General features: G+C 32.7%; 1 protein-coding gene across 2 annotated transcripts in view; it reads left to right on the top strand.

Annotated features, from left to right (window-relative positions):
• Positions 1-21,138, top strand: part of LOC143079342 (uncharacterized) — a 49,633-nt gene that overhangs the window by 1,493 nt on the left and 27,002 nt on the right. For both annotated transcript variants that reach the window (XM_076254598.1, XM_076254597.1), the window contains exons 2-14: positions 2,098-2,223; positions 3,381-3,492; positions 6,203-6,336; positions 8,023-8,070; positions 8,802-8,866; positions 9,242-9,370; positions 12,102-12,209; positions 12,622-12,684; positions 13,434-13,508; positions 14,048-14,134; positions 14,697-14,833; positions 15,591-15,629; positions 19,931-20,039. In XM_076254598.1, the coding sequence (XP_076110713.1) occupies positions 2,157-2,223; positions 3,381-3,492; positions 6,203-6,336; positions 8,023-8,070; positions 8,802-8,866; positions 9,242-9,370; positions 12,102-12,209; positions 12,622-12,684; positions 13,434-13,508; positions 14,048-14,134; positions 14,697-14,833; positions 15,591-15,629; positions 19,931-20,039 (1,173 nt within the window). In that variant the 5' untranslated portion in view covers positions 2,098-2,156. The remainder of the gene's footprint in view (positions 1-2,097; positions 2,224-3,380; positions 3,493-6,202; positions 6,337-8,022; positions 8,071-8,801; positions 8,867-9,241; positions 9,371-12,101; positions 12,210-12,621; positions 12,685-13,433; positions 13,509-14,047; positions 14,135-14,696; positions 14,834-15,590; positions 15,630-19,930; positions 20,040-21,138) is intronic.

Here is a 21,138-nt window from a genome sequence, read left to right as displayed (position 1 = left end):
ATTACATGTCATCGCTAAGTGGTCATCAAAGATTTTTATGGTAAATGCATAAAGATGCTCCAATATCTTTTAGATATTTTAGGGATAAAAACTGCATTATACATGTACCTCAATTAGTGTATCTCATTATGTGTCAAATGGGGGATTATATTTTAAATGAAGTATAATCCACCAACTAATGGTTATAATAGGTTATTCCTGACCCTTTTTTTAACTTTAAAACATACACATGTACATTTGTATTAAATCAACTGTAAAATATGGTTCATGAGTGTTTATGTAAATCAGAAATGAGATTAATGTTAGAAAGGCATATGTACACACAATGTGTATAAAAAAGTATTCCTTTTTGACTGCATAATACATGTACAATGTAAATCAAGAATACATGTACATGGGTTTTTAACAAAATTAAAACTAGTTCTTTCAAAATTAGAAATTATTAGATAATTTATATTGTAAACAGATCTAGAAGGATAAAGAAACTTTACAGGAAATTATTGGATAATGTGGAGAAAAGCTGATAAATAAGTCAAGCTGTTGAATAACAATTTAAGACATTTTTCTAATAATTTTGGTAGCCCTTTTAACATGTTTAAAAAGTAAGATGTGTATTGTAAACATCTGATTGTCAGACTGTCATTTTAACTGGGCTGGATGTATTATTCAGGGTGGTAAAGGGGGGTTGCTTGCACGAAAAAAATGTGAAATAAGAAATAATTTCACGTTGAACGTGAAATAATTTCTGTACTGAACGTTGCACGAAAAAATAAATACTTATGATTTGAACCTTTTGTGACTGAGTCACTGCCTTCTTGTATATATATTAACTCTTTGTTTTACTTGATATTCCCGATTTAGTATACACATTTATGATATAATTGGTTTACGGCTTTTAAAAAAGTATTTCTTGACGATCCCTGCCTAGTGTTTGAATTTTATTTGAAAAATACAGAGCACGCAAAATAAAACCTTGAAATCACGATGCACGTAAAATTAAAAAAGCAGAACACGTTGAACGAGGCACCCGTCTTGCACGACTGAACGTCAAATAAAAAAGTAAAAACACGTTGAACGTGAAATAAAAACGGTGATCACGTTGCACGAAAATAACCCTTTACCACCCTCTATACTGGATCCATGCATGTAAATAGTGACTGCAGAATTACTCTTTTTAAATAGGTATATTTTTATTTTATCATAGTCCTGATAATGAGGAGTGTTGAAAATTTGAAATAAAAGAAACAAATTTAATGTACAAAAATGTAGCAAAATTTAGAAAAACAATTTGTGTACCGGTACTTTCCTTATGATTAAATTGTTCTTATTAAAAATTATGTTGAAGTTTAATTTTAAAGTACCGGTACTGCCAAAAAAATGGAAGTTATTGAATCTTTAGACATGTTTGTTTATGCTAAATATAAACAATTAGTATTTTAAATTATAACCAAGAATGATTGCCATAATTGATAGCAAGCTTAACATACCTCACCTGTATGCCTTCTCATATTATTATATAGGTCACTTGTTTTTAAAAAAAAATACATGTTACAATGTACATGTATCATATTATTACAACCTTGTGGAAATAGTGCAATAAAAATCAATGATGTACAATGTCTATTACAAATGTTTTAAAGAATCTGATGACAAATGAAAGAAAAAGTAATAATTCAGAGCTAACACTATACATAGTCATAAGAAGAAGGGAGGTATCTTTTTTTGTAATCTGCTATGGTCTTTCATATATATATATACCAATGCCTCATACTGTACAGTACTGAACTGTAAATTCAGAAATTATTGCAATGTTTTTATTATTGCGAAAAATGTGACAGGATTATAGGCCCAATAAGTTAAACTCATATTTTGAAATTTTTTATATAAATTAAACAAGATCTTTCTCAATATCACAAAAATTAAAACTGCATTTTAGTCTTAATATGTCAAAATCGCAATAATAAATGGAGGCAATTATTTCTGAATTAAGAGTAAATCCATGTGTCTGACAATTTTATATTTTGTGTTATATATATTTTAGCTGTCTTGTTTTAGTTTTAACACTACATTAACATATGGTTCTTCTTTATTTTATAGGTCACGCAGAGACTCTTACTTCATCCGTTTAAAAGCTGGCCACACTAAAATCTGCCAAGATGATGATGGGAGAGCAGCTTGTCCTGGAGGAGGACTATGATGAAAATTACAAACCAACAGATGAAGGTTTGTTAACTCTTTAATACACATTTATATAAGTAAAGTTAAATAAATGTACAATCATCAGGAAAATCTAAAATTCAGAATCTTACACTGGAATGATTGCAAGTCTAAGAAATAACAGACACTATTGTGGAGGATTTCCTGTCTTTGATGATTATCCTGGTCAAAGATTATAAAATTGTATCAGATGTTGTCTCCATGGTTTGCATTTTTGCAGGAGTTTGATTCTTTTTGTGACCATTAAAAGTTGAAAAGGATTAAAAAAAAATTGGAGAGAAATAGTGTGTGCATTTTGTTTTTCCCAGAAATATGGAGCGACAGGAATATCTCAGTTCATGGCATCTACATGATTTGTAACAAGAACATGACAACAGGATGTCTCAGTTCATGGCATCTACATGATTTGTAACAAGAACATGACAACAGGAATATCTCAGTTCATGGCATCTACATGATTTGTAATAAGAACATGACAATACAATATTAATGCAATTATTAAAAAAAAAACAAGAATGTGTCCCAAGTACACAGATGCCTCATCTGCAATATCATTTTATATGTTCAGTACACCATGAAAATGGGATAAAATCTCTAATTTGGCATTAAAATTAGAAAGATAATATCAATGGGAACATGTCTACTAAGTTTCAAGTTGATAACTTCATCAAAAACTACCTTGACCAAAAACTTTAACCAAAACTTTAACCTGAAATGGGACAGACAGATGAACGAACAGACTAAGAGAGGCAAATACTAGAAAAAATAGTGCCCATAAAAATATGACCAGAATTACCAGAAAAACGGACAATACAATAAACAGCAAATTCTTTTTAAGACTTTTAAAAAGCACTCTTAAATTAAGAGGAGCAATAAATACCTTTTTTAGAAGTTAAGTACAATTCTCATCTTTTACTGTTGAGAGAAAAGTCCTCAATGAATACATTTTTGGTATGTAATCTAATCTTGTATTCAGATTAAAGCTTCAGATTTGAAAGTTTAAGGGTCTTTCAGCTCAGAAGTCCATAAGATAGCTAGTGCTTTGGGTCCTTATCTTGCAAGTGCTTTTTTATATCATTGAGTTCTCAATAGTCACTGTAGAAAACTATTTATGATATTAAAAATCCATTATGTTTTGAACTTTATTTTGTTCTTTTTTACAGAGATATTTGAGTATGCTCAGATCATTGGTATAGATCCTTACAAGGAAGGCCACCTGATGTGGATAGCTAAAGAAGGAATTATAGCACCTTTACCTGAACACTGGAGACCATGGTAAGTGGTATCATCTATGTTAAGGAAAAATAAAAGTTGAAAGAAGATAAGATAAGATGTTTATCTTGAGAAAAAAGCAAATATTTGCATTTATATGAAAACATTTGGTATCCATGTATATTTTATATAGATAAGACTGTTTGTTTCCTGTCAGAATAGTTTTACGCTAGATTTTTTTAGGCCCTTTATAGCTTGCTGTTTGATGTGAGTCAAGGCTCCGTGTTGAAGACCCTTCTTTGATCTTTAATGGTTTCCTTTTACAAATTTTGACTTGGATGGAGAGTTGTCTCATAGGCACTCATATCACATCTCCTTATACCTACATTGTACGTCTCATAGGCACTCATATCACATCTCCTTATACCTACATTGTACGTCTCAAAGGCACTCATATCACATCTCCTTATACCTACATTGTATGTCTCATAGGCACTCATATCACATCTCCTTATACCTACATTGTATGTCTCATAGGCACTCATATCACATCTCCTTATACCTACATTGTACGTCTCATAGGCACTCATACCACATCTTCTTATACCTACATTGTACGTCTCATAGGCACTCATATCACATCTCCTTATACCTACATTGTACGTCTCATAGGCACTCATATCACATCTCCTTAAACCTACATTGTATGTCTCATAGGCACTCATATCACATCTCCTTATACCTACATTGTACGTCTCATAGGCACTCATACCACATCTTCTTATACCTACATTGTACGTCTCATAGGCACTCATATCACATCTCCTTATACCTACATTGTATGTCTCATAGGCACTCATATCACATCTTCTTATACCTACATTGTACGTCTCATAGGCACTCATACCACATCTTCTTATACCTACATTGTACGTCTCATAGGCACTCATACCACATCTCCTTATACCTACATTGTACGTCTCATAGGCACTCATATCACATCTCCTTATACCTACATTGTATGTCTCATAGGCACTCATATCACATCTTCTTATACCTACATTGTACTAACATTTGAAAGAAATATATTTTACAAAAATGGAAAAAGATGTCTTCTTGCTGCTATGTTACTGCTATAAGTTGTTAGATACCAATTTTTGGATTTCTTGGGGGAAGATAAACCTTGAATGTAAATGTTCAACAAAGTACACATTTTCTATTGGTTTGTTCTTGGCAAAAACCAAAAAAATACAATATCTACGAAAATCAAGTTTTGGAGATTTTCCCTGTTTACTTTTTTACATGTTGATATAAAAACCATTTTGATATGAACATTCTTTATAGTATAGGGTTATTGCATGAATATTGGGGAATATTGTCCAGAGTAGAACTTTATATTGCACGAGCTTGCGAGTGCAATATATGTTCTACGAGGGACAATTTTCCCCAATATTCATGCAATAACCTTTTTATTGTATAGCAATATAATATTTGAAAGTAAAAATTGGTTAAACTAAGATTTTGTCATTGATGACGTCATGAATTTTGATGATTTATGGCACTAGTGCAATATGTATAGATTATAACATGGCCTTTTCCATATTGGCCCTGGTATCATCCCGAGACTCCCATATTGGCTAAAGTCTCGGGCCGATCTGGGTCGAGGGATGATACCAGTGCAAATATGGAAAAGACATGTTATAATCTATTTATCACATATCTAAGTTCTGCAGAATAGAGACACAAAGTCCAATTATTACAATTTAATGAAACATAACAGGTAAAATTTTAAAGGAGTAGGTCCGGTAAGGACCTATTTTGGCCTCAAATTTCAGTTTCATCTGACGAAAGATTTTGACCACTTTTTAAATACTTAAGTGTCTATTTCATATGATGCAATTAATTTATGTGAAAGATTTTAACTTATTTAGTCATTAAAAACGATCCGATTCAGGCTCAAATATGAGAAATCTACCAAATATGCGATAAAATGTCACTTTTCAGATTGTTTTTGTCAAAAACGAAAGTGGCAGCATCCGTGTTCATCCTCAATCTTTATATATATTATGTGTTATCATCAAATACAACTTCCATTTCAATATTTTGGATGAACACGAATGCGGCCACTTTCGTTTTACACGGAAACCGTCTAAAATTTAACTAAAATGCTGGAATTGTGAAGATTTCAGTAATTTAGCATGAATTAATGGTGCTAGTTCTCAATATATGTGCATTGTATTGTCAAAAAGAGCCCATATTTATGTAGCAGAACCTTTCTACTATCCAATAAATGACTAAAAGTTTACATTTTAACAATTTTGTAAAACTGCTATATTTTAGGGCCAAAAAGGGGTCTTACTGGACCTACTCCTTTTGTATCACAAAAGTGTCGTTAAGGACGCAATGACGTGACGTCATTTGGAATCAGGGCACAATATCAATATCGTCTTTTTTGCCCCGGGCAATTTTGAGGTTATTGCATATGCAAAACCCAACGTATTCGTAACAAATATGTGATAATAGAATTTATTGCACGCTAACTTTTGGTTACTTTCTGTGGGAAATATTATATTGCTATTCAATAAAATGATATATTGTATTACCCAATTTCATTCTTATAAATTATTATAAGCTATCTTTATCATCATTGAAGCATGCATGTATATATATATATGTTGTGTGCAAATTGTATTGTTGTACAAATTATAATCTGTACAGAATTTTTGACCATGTTATCAGTGTCGTATAAACTTCATAACACATCTCTTTACAGCCAAGACACAAATGGAGATTTGTATTACTTTAACTTTGCCTTGGGTACCAGTATATGGGATCACCCTTGTGATGAATTCTACAGACAGATGGTCATTGAAGAAAGAATGAAGTTTAATATGAATAAAGGATCAGGTAACAAATAGTTCGATTTACATACTTCAATAATGAGCAAAATCCATGCAGCATAGCAAGCTAAGTTAGCTTGAAAAAGGTTTTGATGGAAATGACAAATGTAAAGCAATTCGAATGAGAATACAAACAGCCTGATTAATTAATGAAACCATAAATGAAAAATATGATAGACAGTAAAAAATCTTATGTAAAGTTAAAAAAAAAAGATTATGAGGAGAATTCATGTGTCTACAGTCTCATAAACAATGATTTTGCTAGCGCTTGTCACTTTCGTAATTTACGAAATGGTTTTCGCATTGATGAAAGTATTTCAAAACAATTTCGTCACTTAAAATTGAAAGTGTAAAAATATTTTCTCATTAAAATACTATAAATTTACCTGTCTTTATGTTTTTGACAAGTTTATGACCCCCAGGTAATTAACATTTGCAACAGGTGTTACAAGTTGTGATTACAACTAATCTGCTTATCGCCATCCAATGGGTCACTTATCCATCTATTACCAATAAACCTCATAATTGACCATCATAATTATTTTCTCCAGGAAAATCAGTCAGTATGCATTTCAGCATCCAGGAGTATATATAGTTTTGTCATTTGATCAAAATTGTTTCCCCCTGGACAGTTCGCATTTGAATTTCAAAATTTCTCAATCGATCACAATTTGAAGTTTCTATGTCGTAGATTCATCATTCAAATGCACTTTCGTCATATTTGATATAAATTTTCATCAAAAACTTTTGACAATTTCCATTTAGAATATAGAACTTTATTCAAAACGTTCAGAAATGTTTTCACGAGTCAAACAGGTGCTTCCTGTACGGTGTACTACACATGCGTGAAAATATTCCTATGGCTATTTATAGACAACAAAAACATAAAAAAAGAAATCATTCAGTACCAATTAAATGAGAGACACAAATATATATCTCTTACCAAAGGAACTTAAATCGAAAAATGATAATTTCCTGATGAATCCGGACTCGTTTGAAATTTATTATCCACGTGTCACTTCCCGTTTTAATTTCATTTTAAAACCAAAAGTAGAAAATGTAATCTATTGGCTATTCTTGATTTGTTTACAACCTCATTACAATCGTTCAAAAAGGATTTTATTCAGTTCCAACTTAATAGAAATGATGTCCAAATATTGATTTAGATGTTTTATAAGGATAATGAGTATGCAGTGAGATCATCATTGCAAGTAAATTTCTGCTGTGATTCCTTATTTAAAAGAAAATAAAACTAACTGAAGAGAAATTGTTAATAAATTTCCGGATCCCATGTCAGAATCTTTCATAATAAGGACCAATACAGTCAAATCATACAATAACTGCCAATCATACCAAAGTCCTTTAAAATCTGACAAAGTCAAAGATGAAGCTAGAAATATACATCTTTTGGTCCCTTGCTGTTACACAAAAATAGGTTGAATTCGATAGCGTGCAAAAGTGACTAAAGCCTTCAAAATCCTAGCTTAAACCCTGCTCATAAAGAAAAGGAACTACACTATTAAAGGGAAGATGGTGTTATGTTACGCTAAAAACTTATTATCATAATTGCTAAATTGCTTACAGCTAATGAAGAAAAGAAAAAAAACATTGGTCAATTTTATGCCAAGTTTACTTTATCATTCTACACATTATAATCTGGAAGCAATTATATAATGTTTGTTTATATTTACAGGTCCACCCAGAAGTGGAGGACCAAGTGGAGGCCCACCAGCTTCTCCTGGTAAGTTTAAGAGAATTTTACTGAAAAATTGAGGCCAAAACAAAGTTCTCCTTGTGGCATCCTAAGGGCAATGTCAAAAATCCTAGTGGGATAATCTAGCCTGCTTTGCCTGGCCTGGTGAACCCTAAGAATCCATATTCATTTCAATTCATTTTTCCAGATATGTGAGAGTGCACATCTTTATTGTTTTTTGTATGGAGAAAATATCTTTCCATTAAAATTTCCCTGCAGAACATATGTAAATTTTTCAGGAAAGTGTTTTACCATTCTACCAATAGGCCATGTCTGCGTGATATTTCGTCAATGAATATGTTTGCACTTGAAGATCCAAAGCAGCATATATTTATATAGAACCTTTTAAGATTCATCATATAAAATGTAACTCTGTCATGTGAATGCTGTCTATCTACTAAGTTTGGTTTTTTTTCAATTTCCCTAAGTCTTGTATAGGAGTTATTTTAACAATTGCCAATGATAGTTTTCTTAATGAGCTTTTTCCTAATTTATTCACCTTGAAAAGAATAATGCAAAATATTTACTGCTATAAAGTAGTCAAAATGTTTGATAAAGTTTCTACTTTGATGGAAACATATATAGAAATATTGGTAAGGTTTTTATGAAAATTAAGTTCATATTTCAATGTTATTCATAGAAAAAAGGACCCTTAAAATTGTTTTTTTTTGTAATTTTTATCTGTATCATTTTAATTAAAATTATCATTCTTTTAAAAGGAAAGAAAGGAAAAGCTGGAAAGGATGATGGAAAGAAAAAGAAAGAGAAACCAGGAAAACCTAAGGTATGTCAAGAACTTCATCTTTTAATTCATCTCTCTTGTGGTATGAGTGAATAATATTTGTTTGCATTCATACATTTTCCTGTTCAGAGACATGAAAAAATGACGTCTAGCATAGTGTTCTGATTTATTTATTTAAATTGTTAAGTTTTATGACCTGCTATTGACAGAATTAAGACTTTGTTCTTTACACAATTTATGAAAAACAGTGTGTTTATTTTTTATTTGAGTATATTTGATGAAATTCAGATTGAGTTAAAGCCTTTTTCCAATTAATCTGCTATTATTGTTTAAATATATTTTTCCATTTTTTTTTGTTTGAAAATGGACATTTGTGTTTAACTGACACATCTAGTTATTATCTTTTGACCATTACAGTTACAACTTGGCCCATTGAAGGCAGAACAGAGTATGGGTACACCATCTATGCATGGTGGACTAGAACCGATGAGATCATTGGGTGGATCACTAGCGCCGCTAAGAGGATCAACAGGAACTAGTCAGCCGGTATGTATCAACAGAATCACAAGCTGCAATCCCAATACTTTTGTATTAATATACATGCACAGTTAACAAAATCTATGTTTTATCTTACATTATTTTTATGTCCCACCTACGATAGTAGAGGGGCATTATGTTTTCTGGTCTGTGCCTCTGTTCGTTGTCTGTTCGTCCCGCTTCAGGTTAAAGTTTTTGGTCAAAGTAGATTTTGATGAAGTTGAAGTCCAATCAACTTGAAACTTAGTACACATGTTCCCTATGATATGATCTTTCTAATTTAAATGTCAAATTAAAGTATTGACCCCAATTTTACTGTCCACTGAACAAAGAAAAAGATAGTGTGAAGCTCAGGTTAAAGTTTTTGGTCAAGGTAGTCTTTGATGAAGTTGAAGTCCAATCAACTTGAAACTTAGTACATATGTTTACTATGATATGATCTTTCTAATTTTAATGCCAAATTAAAGTATTGACCCCAATTTCACGGTCTACTGAACATGTAAAATGATAGTGCAAGTGGGGCATCTGTGTACTATGGACACATTCTTGTTTTCATTTGAATTTAGATGATTGATTTTAAAGACAACAACACTTGTACCAGTTATTTCTTACTTTTTCAAGAAAAATAGGTATCACTCATTTATTCCCCTACCACAAAATCACTACTCCAGGTGTTGGTTCACCATATACAATTTGAATTAAAAAGTTGTCTTGAAATGTGTGTTGTATTATTGGATGATTCAGGATGTATAAAAATTTGTTTGCAATAAATAGTACTAAGAGACTCTTTTGGGTCCAAAAAAATAAAGGATTATAAAATCAAGTCATTTAACTTTTGTCAAAAAAGATTATTAGGTATGGACCAGAAAAAAGGAAAGGATTTTAGGATCAAGTATCAACTCATGAGATTTGTCAAAGAAGATTGATGGCTATGAGCAAAGAAAATAATTTTTAAGTGTTTCATATATTACAAATCTTTAAACACATTTGAAGGACTGACATGACTGAAGATAGCATGATTTGATTTTTATCAAAAACTGACAAAAAGGCATGGTTTTGAAATAATTTTCTTAATGGGAAATATTATGTGCATGAAGGAACCAAATGAATATTTAATCATAGAGAAAAATGCTATGTATTGTTATTTTTTTAGTTATCAAAGCACACTCTATTTTTGCATGTCCCAATCTATGTAAAATTCAACAAAAATCTCTATATATTTTTTTAATAATCTTTAATGAATTTCAGATGAAACAAATGTTTGCTTTTTTCAGCAAATATCTATGATAATTTGTGATCTGTGGCGTATCAGATTTGAAACACCCATATTTGTTTATTGGAGTTGTCTAATATTTAGAAATAATTTGAAGTGAAAACTTTTATTGGAATACTTATTTCTGTAGATGTCACCAACAGTAAGTTTTCTTGCATGCTAGAAGGTCATCAAAAGTAGAAAGGGCATCACCATTTTCATTTAATAAGATAACACTACATTTTCATGTTTTCCTGTATCATAGTGTAACTGCGTGAAGATGTCACTCAGAAATGTATTGGTTGCATGAAATCTGATATAGAAAATGTTTGGTTTTGTGTTTTACTCATGCTAGAGTCCCTAGATATTCCTTAGTTGTGACGCAGTCATCCTGAGAATAGTGCTTTGCTGAAGGGAAAAGCTTGAAAGTAGTTCATACATTTTGAATATTTATAAACTTGTACAGAACTATGTCAAAACTTGTGCAAAATAATAGATATATTATTGTATAACTTGTACAGCAAAATATAGCATTGTGTCTATCTTGAAATTAAGAAGAAAGTGATTATTCTTCATTCAATTTTTTGCAGACAGTTTGATTTAGGTGATTTTACCTGGGGTTTTGTCTAATTTGCACCAACAATCAATTTTGAAATAGCTCATAATAGCATAATAGAGTTTTAATTAAAAGGACCTGTTGAATTTGAAATTATTGAAAAATTGGAGGCATTCAAGATGTGAGCTAGCTGTTCATAAGACAACATGTTTACACTAATAAAAAAGAAACAAACAAATACAAGACATCTTTAAGTCTTCAGTGATAACAATATGTTTACTCCTTTCCACTAAGCTTGTGATGACCACAAAAATGAAGGATCAAAATACAATAAAATTAAAAAGTTTTTATTGAACATACACTAGAAGAAAAGGGATTCGATGGCTTACAGAAAAAACCGACGATTTACAGAAAGTAACAGAAAATGAAATCGATTTTTTTTTGTTATCGAGGGAAATTAGAAAATTGCAAATCATTGAAAACCTATTGACTATGGCTTCCAATCAATCTTAAGATCTTCATTATTATGGCTTGGATGGAGAGTTGTCACACCGGTGACCTTCCTATATCTACATAAACAAATATTTAAATAATTAGATAAAAATCCTTGATGAAAAAAAGCATACATATATTAAAAAAATATTACTAAAAAACAAAGCTATATTGTTTCTTTTTTGTTTGTAAATGCACATAAATGCACAATCTAAATGTATCATGCATTCATTTTAATTATTACGAAGAATTGTTAGCAATATAAAAAAATCAGTGTATATATACTTTGTTTGAACTTTTTTCTGTAAATTGTTGGACGGGAAGAAAGGTAACTGAACATCTAACAAACAAAATCAAATGCATTGATTCTTTGTCAGCAGAATAGCTATTGTCATAATTTTTTTATTTCTTATTAGCTATAACATTCTTAATATTTTTAGGTAAAGTCAAGTTTCAACACAACGACAGGTTCCCTAAAGCTGAGTAAAAGTGGAAACCTCACAAGCAGCATGTCAATTCCTTTTTACTCAAATGAGTTTGAGGATGATGTTAGTATATATTGATATAAATCAAATTATTTTATCAAATCATACCTTTTTATTTGTTAATTCAAATTTAATAAAGATCCTGAAAATAAAGTAACACCAGAATAGATCAGAAATCATTACTTAATCCTTCACTTCTTTCAAATAAGTAATAGAAATAAGTCCTGGTTTTTAAAGGTAGTTCCTGGTTTCTATAAAGTTTTGGAGATGAGCTCAAAACAGAATTTAACACATCTTAAAAAGTCTAGGCATTAATCTGTGTGTATTAGAAGAAAGTTATGGTATATATTGTATGTGATGTATAAATATAAGTACCAGGACATTAACATTATGATTATTTCACTAATGAGCCTTTTAAGGAATTTTTATACACACTTTTCCTTATACATCATATCTTAAACTCTTATCATTTCAGGGTCCAGAAGAAGAAAGGCCACATCACAGTGTAAACCTGACACCACAAGAAATGGAATATCAGGTCATTAGAATAAGCATAATTGAAATTTCAATTGGTTTTTGTTATCTTAAAAGAGGTGAAAAAAACCAAATAGAGAATTAAACTCATAAGTTAAATTAAAACTGGTAATGCCATGGCAAATAACAAAAATGACCAAAAGAAAAACAAAAGCATATACAGTGTAACCTGTGTTATCCAACACACTGGGGCCCAGAAAAAAATGTCTGATTATTGAGGGTGTTGGAATATTCAGGTTTTTTTCTGCAAGGATAGGCAAATTTAGGGACCATGAAAATGTGTCAGTTAAAGCAGGATGTTGGATTACTCAGGTGTCGGATTAGGCAGGTTACACTGTAAAACACAACATTGCAAACAAAAGACTGAGTAACATGAATCACCCCATAAGCTCTGGATTATCTCATGTACTAACATTTGAAAAAAAAACAAATGGTGTGTGTATTTTTGGTAAGAAAAAAAATTAATGTATGTACATAGATTTAAACAACACATTCAACATGGTTTGAAACAAAGGCATCTTAACTGAATGCTACATATATAAATCTAACAATTGTGAAAAACATGAACATTGGGAAAAAAAACATCGAAACTAAATATAAATAAATGCAATTGGATGGTTCAATATGTTATAATTTCAAATTGTAGTATAACTTGATTTAAAGTTATAGGTAAAGTGAATTTATATATATTTTATATATTTAGTTTTAGGAGAAATTCCATATAAATTATTTTTGAATAATATATCTTTGCAGGAATCTGGAGAAAGTGACCAAAACCAACCAAAGGGGGAATCAGAAACAGACAGTGAAGATTTTGGTAAAGAAATTGTAAGTAACAAAATCTGCAGGCTTTGGTCAATAAAAGTTATTGAACTTTACAAATCTGCACTTTCTCATGACAAGTTCAACTTCAGTATGTTGGTGAGAAGAGAAGTCCCTTCTTTTCAACAAAAAATATACCACTCTTTATTTGAAGTGGATTGACTTATTACAAGGTTTTGCTTATTTTCTTGTTGAAAAATTTTGAGAAGTTTTTGACAGATGAAGGCACTTTTTTCCAATTATTTGGCATCTTTTGAAAGTCTTCTTCAGAAACTTTTGCACTACCCATCAGAACAAATGCCTGTATGGGGTATTGTATGTCATGAGTTTTACTAATTATATAAAAATGATGTATATCTAAATTTAATTTTATATTTGGAGACAGACATGTATCTAAAATTGTACATTAAAAACATATGGAAACTCTTGTTGTAAATTATGGTTTGAACTACATTTACATATAAATTATAGTGTAATCAAATGTCTGAATTTTTTGAATTTTTTTTTTACAATGATAGATTCTAAGTATGACATAAATATTTCAGGACTTTGGTATAGATAAGAATTTATCAGAAAGAATTATGGATATGGATATAGGTGGTTTAGAACCAGTGAGAGGATCTCTAGAAAAGGTAATGTATGAGTCAGGTAGTATAGTTTACTCTACCAGCTAGTCAAATTGACAGTCCTATATTTGCAATTTATATGTTTGTTTCATGTTAAATGGCCAGAAATAGTATTTTAATTTTGTCAAATTTGGCAGAAACTATTAGTACTGTAAATCCAGAAATTATTGGGAGGTTTTGTATTGATACTAATAATGTGACTGGTTGAGTATTGCATTATTAAGAACTCTCATTCTGATATCTGATACATATCTTTATGCAGATTTTCCTGAAATCGCAATAATTAAACTCATGTTTTTGTCCATTCTTTAACAATGGCAATAATAAATGCATGCAATTATTTTTGAATATACAGTAATTCATTTGTTGTCTTGGACTACTGCTCTATGTTCAGTATTAGCAAATAAGATAAAAAGAGAAAAGAGAAAAAAAAAGAAACAGTAGAAAGAACTTGAGATATACACAATAAGAACATGATCAAAGCATTATAAAAGATGGGAGACAATTTTAACTTAATGAAAGGAGATGATATCAGATTTTGTTCTTAATTATTTTAATGTGTTTTTAGTTACATGATTTTGAGGGAACAATGTCAGCCATGTCGACTGCTAGAGGAGATTCCCCTGGTGGTAAGATGAGTCCTATAGACAGATTTGAGGAAGAGAGGAAAAGAAGAGCTGAAATAGCTGCCAGTGCTGCTGAAAAGTAGGTCTTTCAATGTGAAATATAACATGCTTATTTGATAAACTGCCATGGTGTATAAAATTTACATCATTATTTTTCATTTGAAATTATCCAGTTTGGTTGTGGCTATAATTTTTCAAGTATACCAGTAAATCAGATCTAAAGTATTGTTTCTGGTTGTTGAATTGATCATGACACTATGTCAGTTTCTTAGTTACTTTATGCCATGCACAACTATTAAAACATAGTTTACAAAATGCAAATGGTCATGAGATAGACTATATCAAATGTGGCAACTTGTAGGTCAAACAAGAAGTAAATGTAAGAAAAAGACAAAAAAACGAAAGGAAACTATCAAAAGAAATACAAAAATGCAGGAACATATACAAAATAATGACAAGAGACAACATTTTATGGTTGCATCATTGATATTGATGACCCCCAAAGATGTTCAAAAGATGACAACAGACTATCATTCAGTTTTTCATAAATTATTAAATAGGCCTTTTCATGGTTATTGCAGCAATATTGAACAGCAGGCATATTTTCATAAAAGAGGTAAAAAAGCTTTGAAAACAATGTGAAAACTTCCTTCTTACTATTTCAACCTTCTTCAATATGGCTGCAATATCCATCAAAAGGCCTATTGTTCTTCTGTGATATTTGATTATCAAAGCACACATAGCTGTGTCAGCTGCCTAACAGTCAAGGACATTCACTGAGTTTATTGAAATCATTATGAAAAAAAAGTTTTTATTGGCTTTTGTATATATTTCAGACGATTGACAACAAGGCAAGAAAGTTATGATGATAAAATGTAAGTTTTTTATAGTGTTTTACTAAGACTTTTGTATAGTATTTGTGAATAAGTCTTTGATATAAGATATATGGGGTTTATAATTTCCAAAAGCTGGTGTAAGATCAACATGAATTTAGGTTAAAGATACCAACAAAAAAATTGAATGTATTAGAATAAGGATTCCATTATTTAGTATTTGATATTAAACTGTGATAGAATCTTCTATGCCAACATTTTTGAAAATTAAAAGTATGTTGCACATGAGTAAAAGCATAATTTAATTGTTTGAAATTATTTATGAACATCCTCTATTAATCTCAGTTGTTTCATAGAAACTTTCTTCCCTTTAGTGCTGTGGGTCATAGGTTTAATCCATGACCTGGGCAAGCCAAAGAACTTTATTCCCTTTAGTGCTATGGGTCATAGGTTTAATCCATGACCTGGGAAAACCAAAGAACTTTCTTCCCTTTAGTGCTGTGGGTCATAGGTTTAATCCATGACCTGGGCAAACCAAAGAACTTTCTTCCCTTTAGTGCTATGGGTCATAGGTTTAATCCATGACCTGGGAAAACCAAAGAACTTTCTTCCCTTTAGTGCTGTGGGTCATAGGTTTAATCCATGACCTGGGCAAACCAAAGAACTTTCTTCCCTTTAGTGCTATGGGTTATAGGTTTAATCCATGACCTGGGCAAACCAAAGAACTTTCTTCCCTTTAGTGCTTTGGGTCATAGGTTTAATCCATGACCTGGGCAAACCAAAGAACTTTCTTTCCTTTAGTGCTGTGGGTCATAGGTTTAATCCATGACCTGGGCAAACCAAAGAACTGTCTTCCCTTTAGTGCTGTGGGTCATAGGTTTAATCCATGACCTGGGCAAACCAAAGAACTTTCTTCCCTTTAGTGCTATGGGTTATAGGTTTAATCCATGACCTGGGCAAACCAAAGAACTTTCTTCCCTTTAGTGCTGTGGGTCATAGGTTTAATCCATGACCTGGGCAAACCAAAGAACTTTCTTCCCTTTAGTGCTATGGGTCATAGGTTTAATCCATGACCTGGGCAAACCAAAGAATTTTCTTCCCTTTAGTGCTATGGGTCATAGGTTTAATCCATGACTTGGGCAAACCAAAGAACTTTCTTCTCTGTAGTGCTGTGGGTCATATGTTTAATCCATGACCTGGGCAAACCAAAGAACTTTCTTCCCTTTAGTGCTCTGGGTTATAGGTTTAATCCATGACCTTGGCAAACCAAAGAACTTTCTTCCCTTTAGTGCTGTGGATCATAGGTTTAATCCATGAGTCCTGAGCAAACCAAAGAACTTTCTTTCCTTTAGTGCTGTGGGTCATAGGTTTAATCCATGACCTGGGCAAACCAAAGAACTTTCTTCCCTTTAGTGCTTTGGGTCATAGGTTTAATCCATGACCTGGGCAAACCAAAGAACTTTCTTTCCTTTAGTGCTGTGGGTCATAGGTTTAATCCATGACCTGGGCAAACCAAAGAACTGTCTTCCCTTTAGTGCTGTGGGTCATAGGTTTAATCCATGACCTGGGCAAACCAAAGAACTTTCTTCCCTTTAGTGCTATGGGTTATAGGTTTAATCCATGACCTGGGCAAACCAAAGAACTTTCTTCCCTTTAGTGCTATGGGTCATAGGTTTAATCCATGACCTGGGCAAACCAAAGAACTTTCTTCCCTTTAGTGCTATGGGTCATAGGTTTAATCCATGACCTGGGCAAACCAAAGAATTTTCTTCCTTTTAGTGCTATGGGTCATAGGTTTAATCCATGACTTGGGCAAACCAAAGAACTTTCTTCTCTGTAGTGCTGTGGGTCATAGGTTTAATCCATGACCTGGGCAAACCAAAGAACTTTCTTCCCTTTAGTGCTCTGGGTTATAGGTTTAATCCATGACCTTGGCAAACCAAAGAACTTTCTTCCCTTTAGTGCTGTGGATCATAGGTTTAATCCATGAGTCCTGAGCAAACCAAAGAACTTTCTTTCCTTTAGTGCTGTGGGTCTTAGGTTTAATCCATGACCTGGGCAAACCAAAGAACTTTCTTCCCTTTAGTGCTATGGGTCATAGGTTTAATCCATGACCTGGGAAAACCAAAGAACTTTCTTCCCTTTAGTGCTGTGGGTCATAGGTTTAATCCATGACCTGGGCAAACCAAAGAACTTTCTTCCCTTTAGTGCTATGGGTTATAGGTTTAATCCATGACCTGGGCAAACCAAAGAACTTTCTTCCCTTTAGTGCTTTGGGTCATAGGTTTAATCCATGACCTGGGCAAACCAAAGAACTTTCTTTCCTTTAGTGCTGTGGGTCATAGGTTTAATCCATGACCTGGGCAAACCAAAGAACTGTCTTCCCTTTAGTGCTGTGGGTCATAGGTTTAATCCATGACCTGGGCAAACCAAAGAACTTTCTTCCCTTTAGTGCTATGGGTTATAGGTTTAATCCATGACCTGGGCAAACCAAAGAACTTTCTTCCCTTTAGTGCTGTGGGTCATAGGTTTAATCCATGACCTGGGCAAACCAAAGAACTTTCTTCCCTTTAGTGCTATGGGTCATAGGTTTAATCCATGACCTGGGCAAACCAAAGAATTTTCTTCCCTTTAGTGCTATGGGTCATAGGTTTAATCCATGACTTGGGCAAACCAAAGAACTTTCTTCTCTGTAGTGCTGTGGGTCATAGGTTTAATCCATGACCTGGGCAAACCAAAGAACTTTCTTCCCTTTAGTGCTCTGGGTTATAGGTTTAATCCATGACCTTGGCAAACCAAAGAACTTTCTTCCCTTTAGTGCTGTGGATCATAGGTTTAATCCATGAGTCCTGAGCAAACCAAAGAACTTTCTTTCCTTTAGTGCTGTGGGTCATAGGTTTAATCCATGACCTGGGCAAACCAAAGAACTTTCTTCCCTTTAGTGCTTTGGGTCATAGGTTTAATCCATGACCTGGGCAAACCAAAGAACTTTCTTTCCTTTAGTGCTGTGGGTCATAGGTTTAATCCATGACCTGGGCAAACCAAAGAACTGTCTTCCCTTTAGTGCTGTGGGTCATAGGTTTAATCCATGACCTGGGCAAACCAAAGAACTTTCTTCCCTTTAGTGCTATGGGTTATAGGTTTAATCCATGACCTGGGCAAACCAAAGAACTTTCTTCCCTTTAGTGCTGTGGGTCATAGGTTTAATCCATGACCTGGGCAAACCAAAGAACTTTCTTCCCTTTAGTGCTATGGGTCATAGGTTTAATCCGTGACCTGGGCAAACCAAAGAATTTTCTTCCCTTTAGTGCTATGGGTCATAGGTTTAATCCATGACTTGGGCAAACCAAAGAACTTTCTTCTCTGTAGTGCTGTGGGTCATAGGTTTAATCCATGACCTTGGCAAACCAAAGAACTTTCTTCCCTTTAGTGCTCTGGGTTATAGGTTTAATCCATGACCTTGGCAAACCAAAGAACTTTCTTCCCTTTAGTGCTGTGGATCATAGGTTTAATCCATGAGTCCTGAGCAAACCAAAGAACTTTCTTTCCTTTAGTGCTGTGGGTAGGTTTAATCCATGACCTGGGCAAACCAAAGAACTTTCTTCCCTTTAGTGCTATGGGTCATAGGTTTAATCCATGACCTGGGCAAACCAAAGAACTTTCTTCCCTTTAGTGCTATGGGTCATAGGTTTAATCCATGACCTGGGCAAACCAAAGAACTTTCTTCCCTTTAGTGCTATGGGTTATAGGTTTAATCCATGACCTGGGCAAACCAAAGAACTTTCTTCCCTTTAGTGCTTTGGGTCATAGGTTTAATCCATGACCTGGGCAAACCAAAGAACTTTCTTGCCTTTAGTGCTATGGGTCATAGGTTTAATCCATGACCTGGGCAAACCAAAGAACTTTCTTCCCTTTAGTGCTGTAGGTCATAGGTTTAATCCATGACCTGGGCAAACCAAAGACCTCAAAATAGATAGTTGCTGCTTTTATACCAAGTATTTGACATTTTGAAGTAAGAACAGAGACTAGCAGGTACAATCAAAATGATAATAATGTTTCACCTTAATGACAAAACATTAAAATCCTGACTATGGAAAAGAGTCTAGCCCAAAAAACAAGAGTATCAAAATATCAAGTTATTTACCTGCATTTGTAATGAATGCCACAGAACATTAATCAACCCTCGAACAATTATTCCTTTCAAAACATTTATGTAAACCACATAAAAGTAAACCTAAAAGGTATGCAAGTATAAGAAATATGTATTTTTAACTTCTCTGTAACCTATGTACTAGCATGGTTTTATGAGAATAAACTTTATATCTATCGATCTATCTTTTCAGGACATACAATGAAGAGCACAATCTGCGAGCCTCCAGTGAAATGAGATATGATGATCTTAGAGATACACTTGACAGGGAGTTTGAAGATAAAAGACTGGAAATGCTGGAGGTAATGCTTTATGGCCTGTACCTGATATATTATTTATCTCCCCCTGTTTTTCAGATATTTTGGATCCTCAATGCTCTTCAACTTTGTACTTATTTGGCTTTTTGTAACTTTTTGAATGCAAATATCTCTGATGAGTCTTTTATAAATGAACGGCACATCAGGTGTACAAAATTTAAAGCTATGATGAGTTTATTCTTCATACCTGTGATGTAATTTGATAAATAGTGTGAGGTGTACAGTTCTTGACACATTAATTTATTCTTCATACCTGTGATGTAATTTGATAAATAGTGTGAGGTGTACAGTTCTTGACACATTAATTTATTCTTCATACCTGTGATGTAATTTGATAAATAGTGTGAGGTGTACAGTTCTTGACACATTAATTTATTCTTCATACCTGTGATGTAATTTGATAAATAGTGTGAGGTGTACAGTTCTTGACACATTAATTACTGATGAACTGTTAAGTCTGTGCTTTACTTGTCAGTATTAAAGACAATATATTGTTATACTCAAGTTCATTCATATAAGGTACAGTTAACTCTCGTTGTCTCGAACTCGGTTGACTCGAAATTTCGGATGAGTCGAAGTTTTCACATGGTCCTGAACTTTGCTCCATATAAATGTATGTAATTCGACTCCTGATGAGTCGAAATTGGATGAGTTGAAATTTTGGTTGAGTCAAACTAAATTTACGATCCCAAGGTTAACAAAAGCATTCAAAGTTCATTATTTATCTCGAACTAATACACATATGTCAAAACATGACCTCCGGCATTTAAATGGATTGAAGAGTTAATCTGACAATACACGTGTAATTAAATTTCCAGTCACTGACCACTCTATTGATTTATGACATGCTATTTCCACGAGTGTTTACCTAAGATTATCTTTTATAGATTTTTTTATAAATAATTAGTGATACATTGTCAATGTTCATGAAAAAGTATTTAAAATGTTTACAAAACAATTAATTGTGATTTACACTAATGAGCTTGGGTGTGTATAAAGTAAGGATTATGACTTCTGTTGATGATCACCTCAAAAATACTCAATCGGCGTCTTTAATCTTGTTGTATTTTCTTTTGAAAAGAAA

Source organism: Mytilus galloprovincialis, chromosome 6 (assembly GCF_965363235.1).
Source record: "Mytilus galloprovincialis chromosome 6, xbMytGall1.hap1.1, whole genome shotgun sequence".
Classification (NCBI taxonomy): Eukaryota; Metazoa; Mollusca; class Bivalvia; order Mytilida; family Mytilidae; genus Mytilus; species Mytilus galloprovincialis.
This window is presented reverse-complemented; position numbering and strand designations above follow the sequence as displayed.